Here is a 20,729-nt window from a genome sequence, read left to right as displayed (position 1 = left end):
GTAGTACATGTTGCGTTTCTTGTGTTTATGGTGTTTCTTTGCTCTTGAGGTTGTATTTGTGAGGTTGCTTGGGTTATTGATGGAGATATTACAGTATTTTGTGAGCTAGTAGTGCTGTATACTGTATAGGTTTCTGCGTTTGGGTTGAATACGAGTGGGTTGTGATAACGTGGTGTGCTTCGGTGAAGAAGGAGTTATGTGTTTTTTAATTGTGCTAGGGCGTGTAACTTTATTGGGTGGAGCTGTCTTTGTAGTGCATGTTGCGTTACTTGTATTTATGATGTTTCTTTGTTCTTGAGGTTGTATTTGTGAAGTTGCTTGGGTTTTTGGTGGAGATAGTTTAGTATGTTGTGAGCCTGTAGTTCTGTTAAGGTTTTTGCGTTTCGGTTGAATACGAGTGGGTTGTGAAAATGTGGTGTGTTTCTGTGAAGAAGGAGTTTTGTGTTTTTTAAATGTGCTAGGGCGTGTAACTTTATTGTATGGACCTGTCTTTGTAGTGCATGTTGCGTTACTTGTATTTATGGTGTTTCTTTGTTCTTGAAGTTGTATTTCTGTTGTTGCATGGGTTATTGGTGGAGACATTACAGTATTTTGTGAGCCTGTGTTAAGGTTGTTGCGTTTGGGTTGAGTACGAGTGGGTTGTGTTTGTGATAACGTGGTGTGTTTCTGAGAAGAAAGAGTATTGTGTTTTTCAGCTGTGCTAGGTCGTGTGGGTGAGGGAGTCTTTGTAGTGCGTGTTGCGTTACTTGTATTTATTGCGTTTGTTTGTTCAGAAAGTTGTGTTTGTGTGGTTGGTTGAGTTAAGTTTGGAAATATTACAGTATGTTGTGTGTCATGTTGTGAGTCTAAAGTGCTGTTTAGGCTTTTGCGTTTGGGTTGAATACTACTGGGTGGTGATAATGTGGTTTGCTTCAGAGGTGAATCTCTGATTGTAGTATATGTTGTATCATTTGTTGTACTTGTTTGTTCGGTAAGTTGTATTTGTGTGCTTGTTTGGGTTAGAGGTGGAGATATTACAGTATGTTGTGTACCGTGTTGTGAGCGAGTACTGTTGTTTACATGTATACGTTGTGGATCATTTCTGTATGTAGTATCTTGTGTTATGTTTAGAAATTTACGAACAATATGGCATGTGTTGATAATGACTGCTTTTTGTAAATGTTTGTATGTGTTTTTGTCTAAACCTAATAGTTTGTTGTGGTGTATTGTCTTTGGTATAACTCCAGTAGCACTAAGAATAATGGGAACTATAACAGTAGATTTCATTCTCCATTGCGTCTTAAGCTCGATAGCTATATCGGTGTATTTGCGGTGTTTTTCTGCATGTGTTTTAGTTAAGTTGTTAGTGTTGGGGATGGCAATGTCTATAATACAAATGGATTTTTGTGTTTTATCTATAAGTGTAATGTCTGGTCTATTATTGTGGATAGTTTTATCTGTGAGTAGTGTCCTGTCCCAATATAATTTGTGTGTGTTGTTTTCGAGTATGATCTGTGGCGTGTATTTGTAGTATGGTGTCGTATCTGTTATGAGATTGTGTTTAAGTGCTAATTTTTGATGTATGATTTTAGCTACCTGATCGTGTCAATGTTTGTATTCAGTTTGTGCAAGTCGTGTGCATGCCGATATTATATGTTGGATTGTTTCTGATGTTTGTGAACAAAGTCGACAAGAATCATTTGTCACTGTTTTATCTTTATGTATGTGTTTTTTTATAGTTGCGTGTGTTAATGACCTGGTCTTGTATTGCTAACATGAAACCCTCAGTCTCCGGGAAGACATCACATTCAGACAACCAACTGTGCGTTGCTATAGAGTCAACACAATCCTGGCCAACCTCTTGTGGAAATCGTCCATGTAAAGGCTTTTGGTTCCATGTCCGTATGTTATTTGTGATGTATGTAAGTTTGGATGTGGGTGGGAGTACATTAGTTTCGTGTAGGTTAAGTGGTGTGTAAGATTTGTCTGCATATGTTACTGTTTTGTGTAAGACTGACGTATCTGATTTGTTATAAAAGTATTGTCGTAAATTGTGTATTTGTGTTTGGTGTAATAGTTTTATATCTGTAAGTCCTCTACCTCCTTCCGAACGAGGAAGGTAAAGTCGTATAGTGGAGGAGTGAGGGTGATGTATATGGTGTTTTGTTAATAATGTACGTGTGTTTCTCTGTATTTGTTCTAAATCTGTATTTGTCCAACGTATAATCCCGAAAGAGTATGTAAGCACTGGTATGGCATAAGTGTTAATAGCTTTGATTGTATTTCTACCGTGTAATTTTGTTTTAAGTAGGTATACTGCGTACTCTTTGTAGGTATTGTGTGATAAGTGTTTGTTTTATACTCGTATGTTTAATATGTGTATTTTGCTGAAAACCAAGATACTTATAAGTTTCATTCTCGTCCATGGAATTTATTAAATTACCCTGTTCTAGCTCATAATCTAAAAGTTGTCTTTTACCAACTGTGATGTGTTGTGTTTTACATTTATCAATTCCAAAGTCCATTTGTATGTCACGTGAGAATGTTTCGGTAATGTGTAGAAGGTGATTAAGTTTTATGCTTGTGGAAGAGTACAATTTAAGATCGTCCATGTAAAACAGGTGTGTAATGTTGTGATGTATTTCGTGGTTGTGTTTAATATTGTACCCAAAGTTAGTAGTGTTTAACAAATGTGAAAGTGGGTTAAGAGCAAGACAAAACCAGAGCGGACTTAAAGAATCGCCTTGAAAAATTCCTCTTTTAATTTGTATTGGGTCAGTAATAAGTTTGGTGTCGTTTAGTGTAAGTGTTAACGTAGTGTTCCAACATGACATTATGTAATTGAGGAATTGTGTAATATTGTTGCTGACTTTGTATATTGAGAGTACTTGTTGTAACCAAGAGTGTGGTACTGAATCGAATGCTTTTTTGTAATCAATGTATGCAGTGTGTATGTTTCGTTATTATTATTATTATTATTATTATTATTAAAATGTACGCAGTTCCTCGACGTTTGTAGGTGTTGTAGCATTGCGTATCGCGGTGGTCTTATCATCCAGAGGATGCAGGCCCCTCGATTCAATTCGATGGCCCAAATACTTCACGTTCGACTTGAAGAATTGGCACTTTTCCTTCTTCAAGTGCAAATCGTTGTTTCGCAGTTTCGTCAGTACGTTTCTTAATCTTTGCATAGTTTCTTCGATCGTTGATCCTTGCACGATTATATCATCAAAGAAACAGGCTACCCCATCCAATTCGTGCAGTAGTTGATCCATAAAGCGCTGCCAGATATTGGGTGCAGTCTTTACTCCGAACATTAATCTATTGACCTTGTAAACCCCTTTTTCAGTACTTATGCTTGCAACATTGCGCTATGTTCGTCAACAGGCATGTGTAGATACGCGCGACTGACATCAAGTGTACAGAATAATCTTCCCCCGCTCATTTTCGCAAAAATATCTTCGATCCTGGGAATGGGGTACTTGTCATCCTTCAAAAATCGATTCAATGTCACCTTGTAATCCGCACACAAACGAATGGAGTCGTCAGATTTTACAATCGGAACCACGGGTGTTCCTCATTGACTGTGAACAACCTTTTCAATCACGCCCATCGCCTCAAGTCGATCAATTTCAGCGTTCACACGATCTTTCAAGGCATACGGTACTGTCGAGCTCTCCAAAATTTTGGCGCGGTGTTCTCTAGCATTTGTAAATTGCTCTCCATCGTTGGAATTCGACCTAATTTATCATCGAAAAAACATCGCCGAAATTCCTTCAAAAACCGACTTCAACAATTCATCGGAATTTGCTTGCGTGACCGTGACCTCGTGAATTTCTAAGTCATTCAGCGGACGTTTATGAAGATCCAGGATCCTAATCCACTGTCGGCCGCAAATAGAGTCAACATCATCTCCCACAATAAATAAGCGCCCAATGGTTACTTTGTTTCCAAAACTGATCGTAATATTACATGTGCCCAGTGGCTCAATTATCTCACCAGAGTAAGTCCTCAATCGAGAAGATGTGTCGGAAATCGAGAGCCCAGGACACACCTTCAAAAAATTTCGGTAAGACATCGTCGAAACTGCTGCCCCCGTATCCAGTTCAAATTCACAATTGTTCTCTTCCACCTGGATGTTCACCATAAACTTGCCACTCCCTCCGCTTTTTACGCCGTGCATGTGAAAAATATTTCCAATCGTATACATTTCAAATTGATCGTCTTCAACGATGTCATCATTATCTTCGGATTGCGTTACTTGTCGAACTGTTTTAATGTTTCCCCCCTGCATACAAACGGTGGCAATGTGGCATACCTTCTTACACTTCGCACAAATTTTGTCTTTCATGGAACATCTAAAAGCACGGTGTCCTTCGTGGCCGCATCTGTAACATTTTCCCGTGAAGTCAAATCTTGTAGTTTCTGTCGACGATGTCGGGTTAACTTTTTGTCGGCCTCCGTACGCTTTCCATTTTCGTTGCTCCTTCACTGCATTAACAGGCTCACTATGGGTTTGCTGGCTTCTCTGGATTTCTCTGCTTTCAATTTTTGATGTGTTAATCGCTGTCGCCTCCCGTACAATTTCGTCGAACTTTGTGTCCTCTTTTAGACGCAACAACTCCTGCCGAATATCGTCGTCACGTAATCCACGAATAAATTGTGTCCGCAAATGTGTCTCGATGGTCGATTTTCCACAATCGGTACCTACATGTAAAAGAGCAATTGATGGAGAGGCGTTTCAATTCTTCAATAAACTTCATGATAGACTCTCATTCTGTATTCGCACTGCGAAGCGATGTTGCTGTGCAAATACGTTCGGCTTCGGGCTCAAATGTGTCCTCAACAAGTTAATTAATACGTCGTAGGTTTTTGCCTTTGGCTTTTCCGGAACTGTCAAATTTGTGAGCGTTTGGAATACTGACGGCGGAATAAGTTCAAGCAGCATTCCCACCTTTTCCTTATCCTCTGCGATTTCTTTTCTTTCTAAATAGTTTTCTAATCGATCGATAAAGTATTCCATCGTTTCGTTTGTCTCATCGTAGGAGTGAAAATGTACCTTCCGTTTTGGAATTGCATTTCCTGTTCCCGTGGAATTTCGTTGCGTTTCATGTAAATCTTGTAAAACATTACAAATTCGGTCCAAAACGTTCTCGAGTTTTGATCCCATCTCCGTCGCCATTTTTATATATTCACGTTTAATGAAATAAGTTGCAAGTTTTTACTTTTTTGCGCGATCGGTCATTTCTGACTATTTACCATGGGTGTTTCCATGACAGTACGTAGAATTTACCAGTTGCTATGATTACGACGACGCCAAAATTACTTACCGATCTAAAAACAGAACAGCAAAAATACTTACCGACGCCTTTTTAAAAATCAACAGTCTTACATTACATTTAATCTTTAATTATTATTAGGTACATTAAACGTAAAATTTGTGCTGTTGTTTCCTATAGCAAGACGCTCATAAAGTCATAAAGGAAGTGCAAAGCTAGTAAACTACATCAGACACATGCACATTTTTATGAAATTATTAATTTCAATTTTGACATTTAAACTGGTTGCCTAGTGATGTACACCATACCACTTCGAACATTTCGATTTATTCTGCTCGTTAATTTCTTAGTGCATAGTTATATTGGTTGGATAATGTTAATTTCGATCGCGCAAAAAATGTTATAAGCACGTCGAACGTTAAGGGTTACCGTTCTCAGACAATAATTGGAGTCGTCGCTTCGCTCCTCCTCCAAACAATTGTCTTCGAACGGTAAAAATCCCTTACCGTTCTCCATACTTAATATACTATTTCGTTCTATTCAATACGTAATAAAATAATTACATCTCGAAAAATTAGAGCGATGCCAACTATGCATTATACGTATCATTAATTCAGAGACATAACAATTTGTTTATTTGTTACTCAGTTGTAAACGTTGATTAACAAGACAAAACGCAAACGGGTAAACGTCATGTTTAAACGCTACTGACTTGTAAAACTGACAGCTGTAAAAATTTTACAAGTTAGTAATCTAGTCATTTCATTGGCCAGAATTAATGCGAAGTCTCTGTTACATGGATAACATGATATTTTAGACATTTTTTCGAGATCAATTTAAGAACTAATTATTTACGTTTACTATTGTTTACAATCAGTGGCGGAACTACCGGTGTTCAATGTGTGCGAAGTACACGGACCCGGGCTAAAAAGGGGCCCGGGGCCCGAGATTGTCATACTCGGAAATAATACACTGTTCACGGAAAGACGGAAACACGGAACACGGTAAATGGAACCTTTTGCAGCATACCTCTAGCACGGCGTGAGACCAACTGAAGACTGCAGCCAGCGATTGAGTAATTTTTTTAATTGTACTGAAAATGTACTAAATTTAATTTTTTGTACTAAAATACGCAGCATAACTTCAAGGGTACAAAAAAATTAGCTATAAATTGTCATGAGTTGTGAGATACTATAGCCACTATAACCGAACGAATGACTTTCTGAATAATAAGGTTCCTTTTCTAAATCGTGGGGAAATGATAAGCGTAAGCGCTGAATCCGCGCTCTGACTCTAAGGTTACCACATATTTTTCCTCGTATTTTTCTATGTTCAGGTTCAGGAACATAAATTCTTATCAATTGGTTTTTTTTGTAGCCAAAATTCATACCTAAATTAATATTCTTATCAATACTTCGTATCATAATGGGGGCCCAGCAAAAAATTTCGCACACAGGCCCGTGGCTACGTTGTTCCGCCACTGTAATTACAATTGAGTAACAAATAAAATATTGTACATTATACGCCAGGTAATAGTTTTTACTGGCTCTAGAAGATGACAGGCTCGCCTGACGGCTCGCCAGTCAACTTCTCCTATCGCCAGTAAAAACTCACTTACCTGGCTAATAATGTAAAATACTATTACGCTAAATTACGGACAGTCATCTCTATTTGTTTATTTGAAGACGTAGAAGGCAATCTTAAACCTACAAATAACGTTCAACTCGGTTGAATTACGATACGCTTTTTGGAAAAAAAAATTTTATGCAAAGAATCAGACCCCAGCCGCGGTTGCAAGCTGAAAATTTTTGCCACTAGACCATTATGGCACACATTCACTCGTGACTGGGTTCACATTCCGAAATATATAGTTGTTAGGCTGGTCAATCTAGGCAGGTTTATACAAGTGAGGTAGAAAAAATTAGTAACAAAGTGATCTCTGCGGAAATGAGTACCCAATAGGGTCCTTATTAACCTCTCAAAAATCGCACTTTGTCGCATTGGTGGAACTTGGAAAAAAATGGCCGCCATCTTGATTTTTTTCCAATTTATTAAATATTTCGTAAAGTATACATTATGTCAAAAAAACTCAAGAGACTTTTTTTATGGAGAATCGGAAGTTACATATGATAAAAAAAAAGTTTGAGGCTATTGATCAAAAAACAAAAAAGTTATTGAAATTTATATGATTTGGGTAATTATCACATCTGTGTCGAGACTTAGATGTATTTCAAGAACTTAATGCAGATATAGTAGTTTTAATTAAATCAGGACTTAAAATTATTTTAAATCTGTACCGGTGTCCAAAGAAGATTCATGATATTAACCAGAATAGGATCATGCCAATGTTGAACAAAAAGTCTTTTTGTTCAATATTGACACGATACTATCCCGGAAGTCGCTCACATCTTTAGAAAAACATAGATTGTAAACCGGGATCAAGTGTTCTATGACCGGCAATCTTTCCTGACGGGAGGTTTATATTTAGAACATTGTGGAAGAGGGACTGCTATCATAGAAGAGTGAGCAAAATGTAGACAACAAAAAATTATGAACGTGAGTGATTAATGCACCTTCCATCCCAACTTTGGCAATAAATTTAATATTACAGAAAACACAGTCATTCAGAAGAAAAAAAAAATTTCCAAACCAACCCACCACTAGATCAATTGTCAACCATATTTCTCATCAAATTAGCAAAATTTCCCTGACCGCAGAGGTTGCCTTTTCACTATGCCACAACTCTAACCTCAACCCTATGACTGTCTTAAGCATATGGCCTGAAGATGTTAGATGGAACAAAACTAGGTGTGCTTTATTTAGACCACGAAACGATTTTCCAAGAATGCTACATCTTTCAATTCTGAAAATTTGAGGACAAACCTACTTGTTTTTCATCACACCTTTACCAAAGCTATCGTATCACAATCATGCAGTGCTAAAAGTATCAACGATATAAATCAATAAATAACTTACCTGGCGGGCGTAGACTGAAGACAGTGTCGTAAATTAAATTACACAACAGTTTCAAATTGTGCCTAGTTTTACAACTGATTTCAATTGTATCTAACACCCTAGGCAATCCACATTTTTCAGCGTCTACTATGTTAATGAACCTTTCTCTAATAACTTGCTGATATTCCTCAGACACATTAGGATTTGACTCTTGAACCACATCATAATGCGTACCAACAATTATCACAGGAGAGTTAGGTGCTCTCGCTTGAATGTTTACCAGCCATTGTAGTATTTCATTGATGCCCTTATGGCCGTCTATTATACGCCATACGACAAGATATAAACTTCGTTTTGACAAAAAGTACTGATGCGTAGCGTAGTATCTATGAAAGAAAACAATATGAGTTCCCCTTTTAAAATGAGATCATAAAGCTTACTCCTTTTGGCCCCCAAAATCCCAAGTTCTAAATATAACTGGACCATGGATAGATTGGTTTCGAATTTTCTTTTCATATATCCAATCACCAATGTCTACGCCCACAGTAGACATGTTCATACCTCTTGATGTTTTGACGTTTATATTTTTATTTCCCATACGCTTAGCCCAGTGCTAAAAGGTTAGCATGTATCAACAACGTGATGGTATGAAAACTTACTTCTGTCGGTTTTTTACGTGATATCCCTTCTTGGCGCAACTGATCTAATAAACTGGTTTTGCCTATTCCCTGAACGCCAACGATCATCAACTTCATTCGCGCATAAGGTCTGGCATCCTCAAGCACCGATTTTAAATAACCGATAATATCCATTGTTTTATACTTTTTACTTTCGATCATAGATTTTAGTGGTTCTTGTAAAGAGCAACCACGCGTGTTTAAGTTCCAAAGGCGTGACAATAGGCCCATTTGAGGTGGTAACTCGGTAATACCTAAAGAATGGTACTATACCCAATATTCGAATAGAAGATGTCTTGCCTGTGTTTCCGCTGATGTTTAGTACAGATAAGTTGTTTAATTCGTAAATGTTAACTGGGATTTCTTTTAATTTATTGTTGGTAACATCAAGCATAGATATGTTGGGAAACATTAGACGAGCTTTGGCCGTAAGTACACTCTAAAAATTAAATGTAAATGCTCAATGTAGGTAAGCGTTAAAAAAACTGTACCCGTTCACTATCTTCATCCTCAACAAAATCACCATCGTCATCGGTAGCCAATTGAATTCGTGTCAAATGATTGTCTGCCAATATTAGCGTTCTCAAATTATCCAAACGTAGGTGTCGTCGATGTGAACAAACCGATTGAAGTACCATATTCCGAATAGATTGACCAGACTGTCTGTGAACTTTAAATTACCTAAATTTATTTGAATATATTCCATATTACAGAATACCATTTCCAAGTGATGACAATTTATCCTTATTGCCGCTTCCACAGTAACATGCCAAATTGGCCAACTCCATTGTATCATGTGCTTCCACTTGAGGCAAACTGGGCCAGCAGGTGATCTGATTGTGACTGAGGTCAAGTTGTTTTAAAGAACTTGGATAGCTAGTAATATGAGACATCGATCGCAGCGTATTAAATGCCATGTTTAACCTGGTCAGGTTAACCGCCAGACATGGAAGAACAACAGGTATACTCGTAAAGAGGTTATGAGCTAAATTCAATGCTGATAATTGTGACGCTTTCTCCATAGTTGATTCATCGTTATGCAAAATTTGTTCAGTAACTTCAACACTTTTACTCCAAATGTGATGTTTAACCAAATCCATTTGCCTAGAAACTTGAATTAAAAATATAGTTAACGTTTAACAACTTTTACCGAAGACATTTGTCCTTTTTCCTATATCTCACTGATTGTATGAAGTCGTCAGAATCACTCTCAAAATCCGAATGTATATCAGATTCTACATCAGCTTCTGCATAGATCGACAGTTGACTATCACTTGAACTAACACTCAGTCTATCAGCTTCTTCCTTGGGATTCTGAAACATATGTTCAAAAAATAACTGCTGAATACAGATTACAAATAAAATAAGAAAAGAGAATGTGCAATGCAAATGAAACAGGAACAAGAAGTAAAATAAAGGTAGATATGTAAGACTGGAAAAGGATAAAGTTAAAAGGAACACAGTACTCATGATGAGGAAAGGATCCTGACTCAAAAGTAATTCTTGATTTTCTTAAATGTGTGTGATTCACACATTGATTAGGTGGTAAACCCAAAAAAGAAATTAAAACGAAGTCCCCAAAAGAAGTTTTTACTTTCTTAGAAAAGACGCGAACTTCTTAGCCTACTTCTTCGTGTAATTGATAGCGCTGGGATTTAAATATTTGTTTTGTGAATTTTCGCTTTGGTTTCATGCAAGAAAGAAATAACAGGAATTCCATTGTGGTAGAGTTTGTTGTACTACAAAGATAATAAGTAAAATAGAACTCAAACAATAAATGATGGGAAGGAATGGAAATGAACAGAAAAGCAGACTGTCTTCCGCCTCTAAGGTAGATACACTTATGATAAAGCAACAAAAATGTAATGCCAATCAAATGAAACATTAAGAGTGAAAACTTACATCAGCAGGACTACTAGGTAATTCCTTTAGCAGATTAAATGCACAGTTCAGTTCTTTTAATTTGGGAGCTTGCCACATATTATACGGCAAATGTTGCAGTTTGTTATTCGATGCAACAATTGTAACTAGAGCAGGTAGCTTAAATATAGCCTCCGGAATGTGATCCAATCTATTGTCTTGTATGTATAATTCTTCTAGTACAGGACATCCGTAACACAAATCGTCTTTGCCTCCCTTTTTCCTACGATTGTTTTTCTTCGGTGACTCCATCGGTACAGGTAATTTTTCAATCTTATTCTGAGCTACGTTTAAGTACTTCAAACTGTATAATTGGAATACTGATAAAGGTAGCGACGTTAAGCTGTTGTTCGATATGTCCAATCGAGTTATGGCATATAGAGCTATATCGTAACTGCGAGGATTTTGTTTCAACTTCTGATTTAAATGCAATGCGGCATCGGTGAGCCACTGAGATCGTATCTGTGATAAATGGCAACGTTGATTATGCCAATTAATCATAGTAGGGGTATTGGGAAACAAAGAACTATAAGTGAGCTGGGTAACATTTGAAAATATTGAAAATTGTGGCGAATTTATGCTTTCAGTCATCGCTTTCTTATTAATTTTATATTCTGGATCGGGATGCGCCTATAAAAGTAAAAGTAAAATTTATATACGGATAAACGAGTCTCTTACTTTCACAGACAGTAATTTTGCAATCAATGTTTCATCCTTATTTTGAACTGTAAGAGATATTGCCTTACATTCGTCGTCTCTCGCACCAAATTTTAATAACAAGTCAACTAATGGAACGTCACGATTGCGGCACGCTTCTACTAAAGCCGTTGATTGACTATAATTTAGTTCTTCTGCAGAACAACAGTTCATATTCTGAAATAACCATAAAGAAAAAAAAATGCAAACTCCAACTTGGTAACTGTAAGGCATGGAAATGTATTTATCTGGAAATTGTATAAACATGTTGTAGAAACCTTTGAACCATAAAACACTTATGAATGTGGCATTTTTCAAAGGTAAGTTTGAAAAGACAGTCAGTCTATATAATGGTAAAGTTCGTGTTGCAGAAGAAAGTTAGAGTATTTAAGAGTTTATAATACATCGTTATAAAGGTGAGTGTTATAATTCAAGTTAAGCAAAGGCATTGTTCACGTTTACGAAGAAATAGAATATCTGTAGGTTGTTACTTGTGAAAGGGAAGTTTTCTACCACCAAAAAATGATTGTAATTACATCCTTTAATTTTAAATTGTTTTAATCGAAGCATGTGCGTGGTATTTGTCATCTGGCCCTAAGTGCTTGTTTTTATTTCAGATTTATTGATTGAATTTGTCAAATAAATTTGATTTGTCTTGAAATGATTAGGTTTGTGTTTAATCGAGCCCATATTACGACCCACACTATAAAAGTTCTCATGACTTTTTATTCGTGCCCATGATTATGTCAGATGCTAATTCAAAATTTGTTAAATCATTCTTTGTAATTGTGGAAGTGACCAAGGCTGCTGTATTTCCCAATTTACCAAAATTGAAGTTTTATCGAGATTTTTCATGATATCACATGCTGAATGTGCCTTGAGAAATTTTATACCTGAGTTACCTGGACAGATGTTTATGCGAGTGGTTTAGTGCCTGTATGCAATATGTTTTTCCTGTGAATATAGTGCAGGTGAATCAGTTATAATAACTAATGGGCTTAGCTGCTACAATTAAAAAATTAGAATGAATTTTTTCAAGAGCCACAACCCACTATTTTATGTGATACAACCTAATATCGCAATACAGCATCGTCCACTTTCCAAAATTACACTTCCATCCCCCACAGTTTGTGAACCCTGTCTTTATAAGCAATACTAACATAAAAAATATCAATATCGTCATTAATATCGTGGTAACTTCTAATAATTATATTCGGATTTGCGCCAAAATTTAAAAGTGCAAGAACAATGTCATAATGTTTTCCTTTAACTGCCGCATGTAACGCCGTTTCTGTATTATTATTACAGTATATGTCAATCTTCAATGGACAAACCATCGATGAATTGTTATCGCTCTAAAAAAAATTTAAAATAATTGTTTGCAATTAGTTTAAATGTAGTACATCAGATGCTCGATCAAAAGAACTTCCCGTTGACAAACTCAGTTTGGACATAATTGATTGAATTCCATCAGAAATACGCCGACCAGTGGGACTAACTAAATTTTGTACTTCTGAACTCGGCGTTGTTTCGTCGTCTTCCTCCTTTAAATCACTCATAAAATTAGTTTTACTTAGGAAACCTCCCTTACTTCTTTAATTCTAGCAGCCTTTACTTTAAATTTTAAAATCATATCTAACAATTTTTTATTTCCTAATAAGCAAGCGACATAAAGTATATTTTGTCCAGTCGCATCTCTTTCGTTAATATCAAACGGCATATAATACTCCCATTTACCAGTTGTGTCCCTAAAAATAAGTTTTTGTTAGTTGACAATATGACACAAATACAAAAAATTATCAAAGTCCTCGTTTGAGATCGAAGGGACTTCAGCGCATTTTTGTGTGGCAGATCAGTATTCTATTAGCCACTTTCGACTCAACCATCAATAACAGATCTTGTCGAAGGCTACTACATTCACTAACCGCTTCCCACTTTCCGCGTGCACCCGCAATTCGCTTTTAAAGATTTGACTCCACCATCAGTAAGATCGTGTCGGGGGCTACCACATTCCCTTTGACGGTACCCACTTCCGACGTCCCGTTCACCCGCAATTCGCGATTGAACATTTGACTCCACCATCAGCGAGATCGTGTCGCGGGCTACCACATTCTCTTTTACGGTACCCACTTCCGACGTCCCGTTCACTCGCAATTCACTTCTATTGGCGACACGAGAAAGAGAGACAGCGATTCGAGATTTACGAAACGTTAAACCGCGTGAGTTCGCAACGGAAGGTAAAAGGCGCCCTAAGTTAACTACTTCTCGAAGACGCGAGCGCGCGACTCGCAAAAGGTCGCTAATTTCGCCCCTAGGACAAAAAACAAAATTCCGCCACGCAGGAGTTGTGCGCGTTTACAACATCTTTCCGACGACACCAATTTCAAAAGAATCGGACCAAAACTGTAGTAGAAGATAGGAAAAAACTGAAAAACCTTCACGTTAGTATACTACGCTCGAGGATGACGCCCAGATGTCGCCAACCCCACATCATGTAGCCATGTCCCTAAGGTTGACAAATTTCACGGCCCTGTAGATACACGTACACCCGTTGCCTTTCTACAAGAGTTCTTCTACGCGCCCACATTTGCTGCCAGCCAGCCAGCCAGCCAGCCAGCCAGCCAAAGTGAGATTAAAAGCTACTTTTTACAAATAAATTTGCAAAAATGCGCTAAAAACACCAGGAACCATAAACAGGGATAAAGTAAATTCAACGGTATATAAACATGTGATATGTATATATTATGAAACCAGTTTTAAGAGACACTATTAACAGCGAAACTACAGATTTACACAGCAGATGGACAGGTGAGAAACTGTGACAAGATTGCAAACAGGATTTCAGAGGGTTGCCGTGGACTGAGGGATAGTGAGGCTCAGGAATTAGAGAATAGAGGTGAATTTTCTAAGCTCCACTATGCCAAAACAGTCCAATGGTTTCATTAGTTATATTGTTCGTGTAAGTTTGTGTGCATACAACAAATTGTACAAATTGTATTGAGAGCCGCTGACTCTTAGGTAGTTGAAAGCTATTGTCCTATTATTTTTAAGTTTCCATAAGGTTTGTTTTTAGTAGCTTTCGCCCGCATGGAACGGGTTTTTACATTGCATTTCAGGTACATATTCAATACAACTATCGGTCGCGGTATAAATGACATTTGATTTAAGACTTAATGACTTATGTTACATTGCTCAGCGTATGGACTATAGATCTCTGAGGCACATGCTTTGGAGTGGGTAAAAGTGAGTGTGATCATATGCTCTATGTCCGTCATGTTTTGTCCAATTTATTATTGAGCTGATTAATTTAACTGGGTCGGTAGCTTTTGCTATGGTTACAATAATATTGTAACAATTGTTTCCAGCAAAGCGACGCCCTCTTCCTGGTTTCCAGATTAATTTCTACTAACCCAGTGTATTTCTAGGTAGGTACTTAAGTTTCGACAAAAGGAATTGTGATTCATTAACTCCTGTTCATCCATCTAAGGTTTCTTATAATTCATCACATATTTCGAGAAGTAAGAGAGCACCGACAAAGAGAAAATGAAAAGTGTAAAGGAGGGATCCGTTGGTAAGATAAAACATTCAACAACATTCGACAAGCCACATTGTACTGCATTTAAAATCATTAATGTGCTCTCTCTGCACATGGTATGCCACAATTTATACTTGTTATGCAATTTTAACCATAGTGAAACCCACATGTCAAGAACTTGGATCGAATCTGCGCCAACCTAGGTTTATAACGAACTCATCACAGCTTCCGCATTGATTATGAACTAACAACAATAATTTTGTAGTAATTAAACTACCACCCTCACTGACTAATTTTATAGAAGATAATTTATTGGCTCACTTTTACCATTTCCGCACCCATATATGGGGGTAGGTTAAATTTTGTTTTCATCACAGGAAAAAGTTCATTGTTGTAGTTGTTGTTGGCCGGCTTGTTAGCAAAATTTAATGGGATAAATTGCGTCAATATTTGGAAGCATATTGCTTGCCACTTGGAGACGATACCTATTAATTTTCGGACCAGTAAGCCATATCCTTCTGCGCATCTGCGCATGCGCAGAAGTAATTTTCTGGACAGATCCTGCTAAAATTTTAACAGTAGCACCTTTTAATAATGCCAAATCAATTTATTATATTAAGCATGTGACTACTTACTGAAATTTTATCAGTGCTCCCTTTTATTCATATGACCCCATGTGTAAAGTGCACTCTAGACATCCGTACTTCTTTAGTATTCGACATTAATGAAAACTCTACTTTTTGTTTCCTAATTTACAGAAACATTTAGTATTCTTTACTCGTGCATTTAATTATAATTTTGATCCTTGATCTGGTAGTGTTGATAATAAAATTTTAACTGTGATATAGTGGTACTCGATTTAATCCCTTTCAAAATTTCTTTTACTATCAAAATAACGCCACTTACCTGAACTTCCTGAGGACATGTGAAGGATATAAAAAATGAAATAACATATCTAAAACTCCTAAATGACCATTAATTGAACAAGCATGGATTGGTAACCAGCGCTCAACTGTATGTTGCTAAAAATTAAAAAATAAAAACTGGGCACAAATTAGTATACTAAATAGGCAATGCCTTGGCAAGTTAGTCCTTTTTTGCGTGTTAATAAACAATGAAACATTTTTTTACCTTATAAAACCAACTTTAATTTGAACATTTTTGTTTTTATTAATCATCTATCACTATACATTATACAAGGCATATCATAAACAATAGTTTGTATCCATAAATATTCTCATTCTTGGATAACCGTGAAAAGCTTTAAGCATGTATGATGATAAACAAAAGTTGTTTTGCAAAAACCCTTGAAATGACGGCATGGTTTTATGGCAAATGATAGTGAAACCAAGGTGAAGACTATAACAAATAACTTGCCAAGCCATCCGCCACGCCAATGTGGCAAACCTCATTTACCTGTACTAATTCCGGAAATTGCAAGAGCAACATTTCGACTATATGCTTGTGACCATGGTAACATGCTATGTACAACGGAGAGTATTTCGTTACAGGATGATACCTTCCATCACCACCATTATTCAAAAGTATTTTTACAATATCCTTATTTCCGGTCTGTGCAGCACTAAACAAATTTAACAGTAAATCAATGTAAGGCAATTATTCAAATGGAAACAATACATGAATAGTAGAGTGTTTGCTCCACTAGGTGCCATATTTATTATTAACTCCGCATCTTTTGCCAGAGATGTAACCAACTGTTGTACGGAACTTGAATCACCTTGAATAACAGCATCTCGGAGCGCTGCATGAATATCCAATCTTGCTTTTTCTCGAGCATCTGGAAAAATATCACAATTAATTTTTAATATATTTTTCGTTAAGAAACGAGTTCAACATTTTAATGTGACAATGTATTACAGTGCATGACATTTTATATATCTAACCAAATGGCTTTATTTATTTATTTATTATCCCTCTCTTGTTCTGGCCCTCAACAGGCTTGCGCCCAATTACAGAATGACCCGCATCATGCTTTTTAGAGGTGCCTCTGCAGAAGGTCTTAAGTTGTTCTATACTACTCCGGTATTTACCTTACTAATTAGGAAAACTGCCGGTCTAAGGTAATTCCCATCTCTGCCACAGATGAAAAATTCACCCGACCTCCGTATTTATAGTCAAACGCTCTACCACTGAACCATAATTTAAATATTATTAGCATTATATATGTAATTATTAAAATGATAAATAGTGTCTACACCTGTTTACCGCGAAACAAATAATACAAAACGCCAAAAAAAATTTATAAAAAAACTTTACGAAATCATGGTTCAAATATGTGCGATTGCTTGTAATCCTACCTGCTTAACTCTTTTCGGCTTGCACAGTGTGTCCTATTTTGATGGAGCCTGCAGTATATCTCAGCTGTTTTTGAAGATACAGTCTTGCGGTTTTCGCGACCGGGTACCACTTTTTTGTGAAATTGAATACCACACGACCGATACCCCTTTTATGAAAACAATCTGCGCGTCGGAGTGCGGCGCGACGAAGCACCTTTTTCGCTCACTTTGATTTCATACGCCGCGTCGCGCTTCGCACCAGTGAGCATTTGCCTAATTAAATCATTGTGAGGAAAAAAAGCGCTTCATCGCACCGCCCTCCGTCGCGCGTAACCGCGTATGTGTATGTGTCCTTAACAGTCACGACCCATGTTGGGAAACCGATCAGGGTTTTAATCGGGTTTTAATAACTTAGTCATTTAGCGGTTGTGGATAAAATCTTGTATTTGACTCGTGTATATTTAGTTCTTTATCCAAGCATGTGATAAATAAATAGATATTTGTTATATCATTTAAAAATAAAACTAGAATTATTAGTACGAGCAGATATTTCAGTCCTAGTTGTGCAACTACCTGTTACAAAGAGTTCGGTATCTCCTGAAGTAGTATAGGAACACAAACAGGCTATTTATGTAGACAAAAGAAAATAAGTGCGGCCGTTAGCTGTGGTAACGGTGCTGCGCACGAATAATAAATATAGTATAATAAAAAATAATAATAATATAATAAATACAAGCATTTTTATGGTTAAAGCGCGGATCTCAAAGGAATATCTTTATAATAGAAAAGTTGACAATGTACGCATGCGCAGATTTATCACAAAGATTTTTCTTGGATCAGGTGCTAGAGTACAACAAAAAATTTGCTGCGACTAGCAAAAGTAGCAGATACCACCTGCGCATGCGCGTTCTGTCTAAAAGCTGTACCAAATTTGATTCCAATCGGTTCAGCCGGTTAAATAAGAGTACAGGCGAACAGACAAACGGACCGACAAACCAATATCATCGAGTTTTTGTTTGATTCGGATTCCTGGTGCTTCAAAACGTGTACTTGGGGTCAAAAAAGTGGGTGGTCATTTTTTTACCTCTATGCAATGCCTCCCTTACGAAAGTGCGGGTGGTAAAAATGTACTAAACATTGTAGGAACAGTTAAGGTCTCGGACGGACGCACAGAGATAGTAACTGCAATAGCACATCAATTTAAGAACAAAAGCTTTTGTTGACGAAATGATTTCGGTGCGAATACGATACAAAACAATGTGCATAGCCTTCCATATGGAGCCGCCAAAAAGATCTGAAGTTAGCAGTACGCGGCCAAAAATTGCTAAAAATTACATTTCCTCTCCCGCACCGATTTGGTGTACAGGGTTATTCCGTATCGTATAATATCGCCAGTGAATATAAGCAAACAAATGATTATCGCAAAGTTAGTAAGAAATGCAAATTTAGTAAATATTTAATGGAGCGCCCTATATATTTTTTAACATTGAATAAATTTCTTTCTGATTTCAAAAATATATTATACGTTGACATTTGCTTTAACTATTTTTGAATAAACATCCTGAGTTTATTAGCAGCATGTTGCTTAAATTGGATAAAGAGTAGGTACAGAAAATGTATTGGAAGTAGTGCTGTGCAAGAAAAACTATTAATCGCGATTAATTGCCGACCGATAAATTTAAAAAAAATTATGGTTTAATCGATAAATTAGTCAATTAAAAGTAGTGCTTTCCAAAAAACGATTAATCGATAACTTATCGTCAATTATCGATTAATAGATAATGGATTAATTTTTTAAAATTGGACTAATCGATAATTTATCGAAAATTATTGAAAAATGTATCGATTAATTGTGATTTTAAAGGATTGGTCGATAAATCGATAATCTACTGATTAATCTTACATAAGAATTGGACACTTATAAAATATTATCACAATTCACAACCTACTATACGCTGGTTGACGTGAATTAGATACTATTATGCTTAATACCGTTTCTGTTAAAAACCATGGTGTAATAAAAATTAAAAACTAATAATTTTGAGGTTATTGAAGGACGTACCAAATTTTTGAGGATTATTGTCTAGTTCTAGTTGATCACCTTTGATTTCAAAAAACTACGGAATACCTATATGTAGTTGTTTTAATATTTTTCAAAACATCCTGTTTTTATTTAAATTATCAATATCAATACCAAATCACCAAAATTGTTAAAGAGTGTACGCATTGAGAATATATTTATATCGATATAGGATTTAGGAAAAAGTATCCATAGTTTTCTCTCGATAATTATCGCTATTCGATTAATCAATAACAATCAGAGATCGACAATTTTCGACGGATGTCAATAATAATCTATTATTATCGACAATTAAGGATTATTATTATCAATAGTTATCGATAATTGTCGTTTCCTAGCTTTTTTTGGTGGAACGCAGGAAGTGGAAAATCGGAAAACATCCTAGTTCCCAGTTCAATGCGGTTTCATTTGAGGGGGTGTTATAGTGTCTGGTGCAGTCTGGTGATGGTAAAATAAGCCAAGGTGGACAGTTGGAAAATGCGTTATCAACGTAAAATTTGTCTTGTCTATCGATTTCATTCTTCACATGACATGACATAGGTACTAAGTAACCGGTTCTTATATAGGGTAAAATGTCGTTCTCTTGTTGGAGTGCGATGGCATTCCCCGACCCTACTATAAATATTAATTGGTCCGTTGTAAATGAAATAAAAGAATATCATTTTGCTGTTTTACAAATAAATTGGTCATTACTTACACTTACAGTATCTAAATGAAACTAAACAAATTTTGTTACATCCCTAAATGGAAAATAACAGAAGTACTTGCCTTTTACAAAATTTGCACTAAGATCACGGACAAAGTAATCACACGCTTCAATTGCAACTTCAGGAGAACACCTCGTCTTTTTTCTTTTAAACATATTGCCGCAATTCTTGATTGTAAATATGTAGATACAAAAATTTCAAATTTTAAGATTTAATTACTTATTAAAAAATATATTTCGATTCTTTGGACCCTTAATTAATTACACCCCACCAGCACACAATAAAATTCTGCAAACAATATTTAAACAAAAACAAAAACGGCCGGCATTTAAGACCTCTCCCTTTAAAAGGACGTGAATAGCAAAGGAGGGTGCAACACTAAAATCAATACTGCGTAGACGAAAGGTTATAAATACGGCAATTTACAACGAAATTAAATACTTTCCATAAATACGTTACTTGTGGTTATGAAAACTAGTTCCTTACAATATAAAGTATCAGTAACTTACTTTATTAATTTAATCAGTTTAATATCCTGGCGTCGTGAGTTCCAAATTATTAAACTTCCTGTGTAGCAATATTACGATCAAATAAGCAAGAATGA

General features: G+C 36.4%; 1 protein-coding gene across 3 annotated transcripts in view; it reads right to left on the bottom strand.

The window, feature by feature from the left end:
- The window catches only part of LOC116181709 (leucine-rich repeat serine/threonine-protein kinase 1-like), a 38,948-nt gene extending 18,467 nt beyond the window's left edge, over positions 1 to 20,481 (bottom strand). For 2 of the 3 annotated variants that reach the window (XM_031502120.1, XM_031502121.1), the window contains exons 1-16: positions 20,187 to 20,481; positions 16,680 to 16,839; positions 16,458 to 16,623; positions 15,948 to 16,063; positions 13,098 to 13,254; positions 12,910 to 13,050; positions 12,667 to 12,861; positions 11,489 to 11,683; positions 10,793 to 11,440; positions 10,041 to 10,204; positions 9,609 to 9,994; positions 9,382 to 9,560; positions 9,191 to 9,329; positions 8,873 to 9,144; positions 8,654 to 8,826; positions 8,235 to 8,599 (exon numbers count right to left, since the gene is read on the bottom strand). In XM_031502120.1, coding sequence (XP_031357980.1) covers positions 8,235 to 8,599; positions 8,654 to 8,826; positions 8,873 to 9,144; positions 9,191 to 9,329; positions 9,382 to 9,560; positions 9,609 to 9,994; positions 10,041 to 10,204; positions 10,793 to 11,440; positions 11,489 to 11,683; positions 12,667 to 12,861; positions 12,910 to 13,050; positions 13,098 to 13,254; positions 15,948 to 16,063; positions 16,458 to 16,623; positions 16,680 to 16,839; positions 20,187 to 20,280 — 3,550 coding nt within the window. In that variant the 5' untranslated portion in view covers positions 20,281 to 20,481. The remainder of the gene's footprint in view (positions 1 to 8,234; positions 8,600 to 8,653; positions 8,827 to 8,872; positions 9,145 to 9,190; positions 9,330 to 9,381; positions 9,561 to 9,608; positions 9,995 to 10,040; positions 10,205 to 10,792; positions 11,441 to 11,488; positions 11,684 to 12,666; positions 12,862 to 12,909; positions 13,051 to 13,097; positions 13,255 to 15,947; positions 16,064 to 16,457; positions 16,624 to 16,679; positions 16,840 to 20,186) is intronic. The other variant, XM_031502119.1, reaches the window with a different exon arrangement.
- Between the last annotated feature and the right edge of the window lie 248 nt (positions 20,482 to 20,729).

The sequence above is a fragment of the Photinus pyralis genome, unplaced genomic scaffold (assembly GCF_008802855.1).
Source record: "Photinus pyralis isolate 1611_PpyrPB1 unplaced genomic scaffold, Ppyr1.3 Ppyr1.4_unclustered_Scaffold1858, whole genome shotgun sequence".
Taxonomy (NCBI): Eukaryota; Metazoa; Arthropoda; class Insecta; order Coleoptera; family Lampyridae; genus Photinus; species Photinus pyralis.
This window is presented reverse-complemented; position numbering and strand designations above follow the sequence as displayed.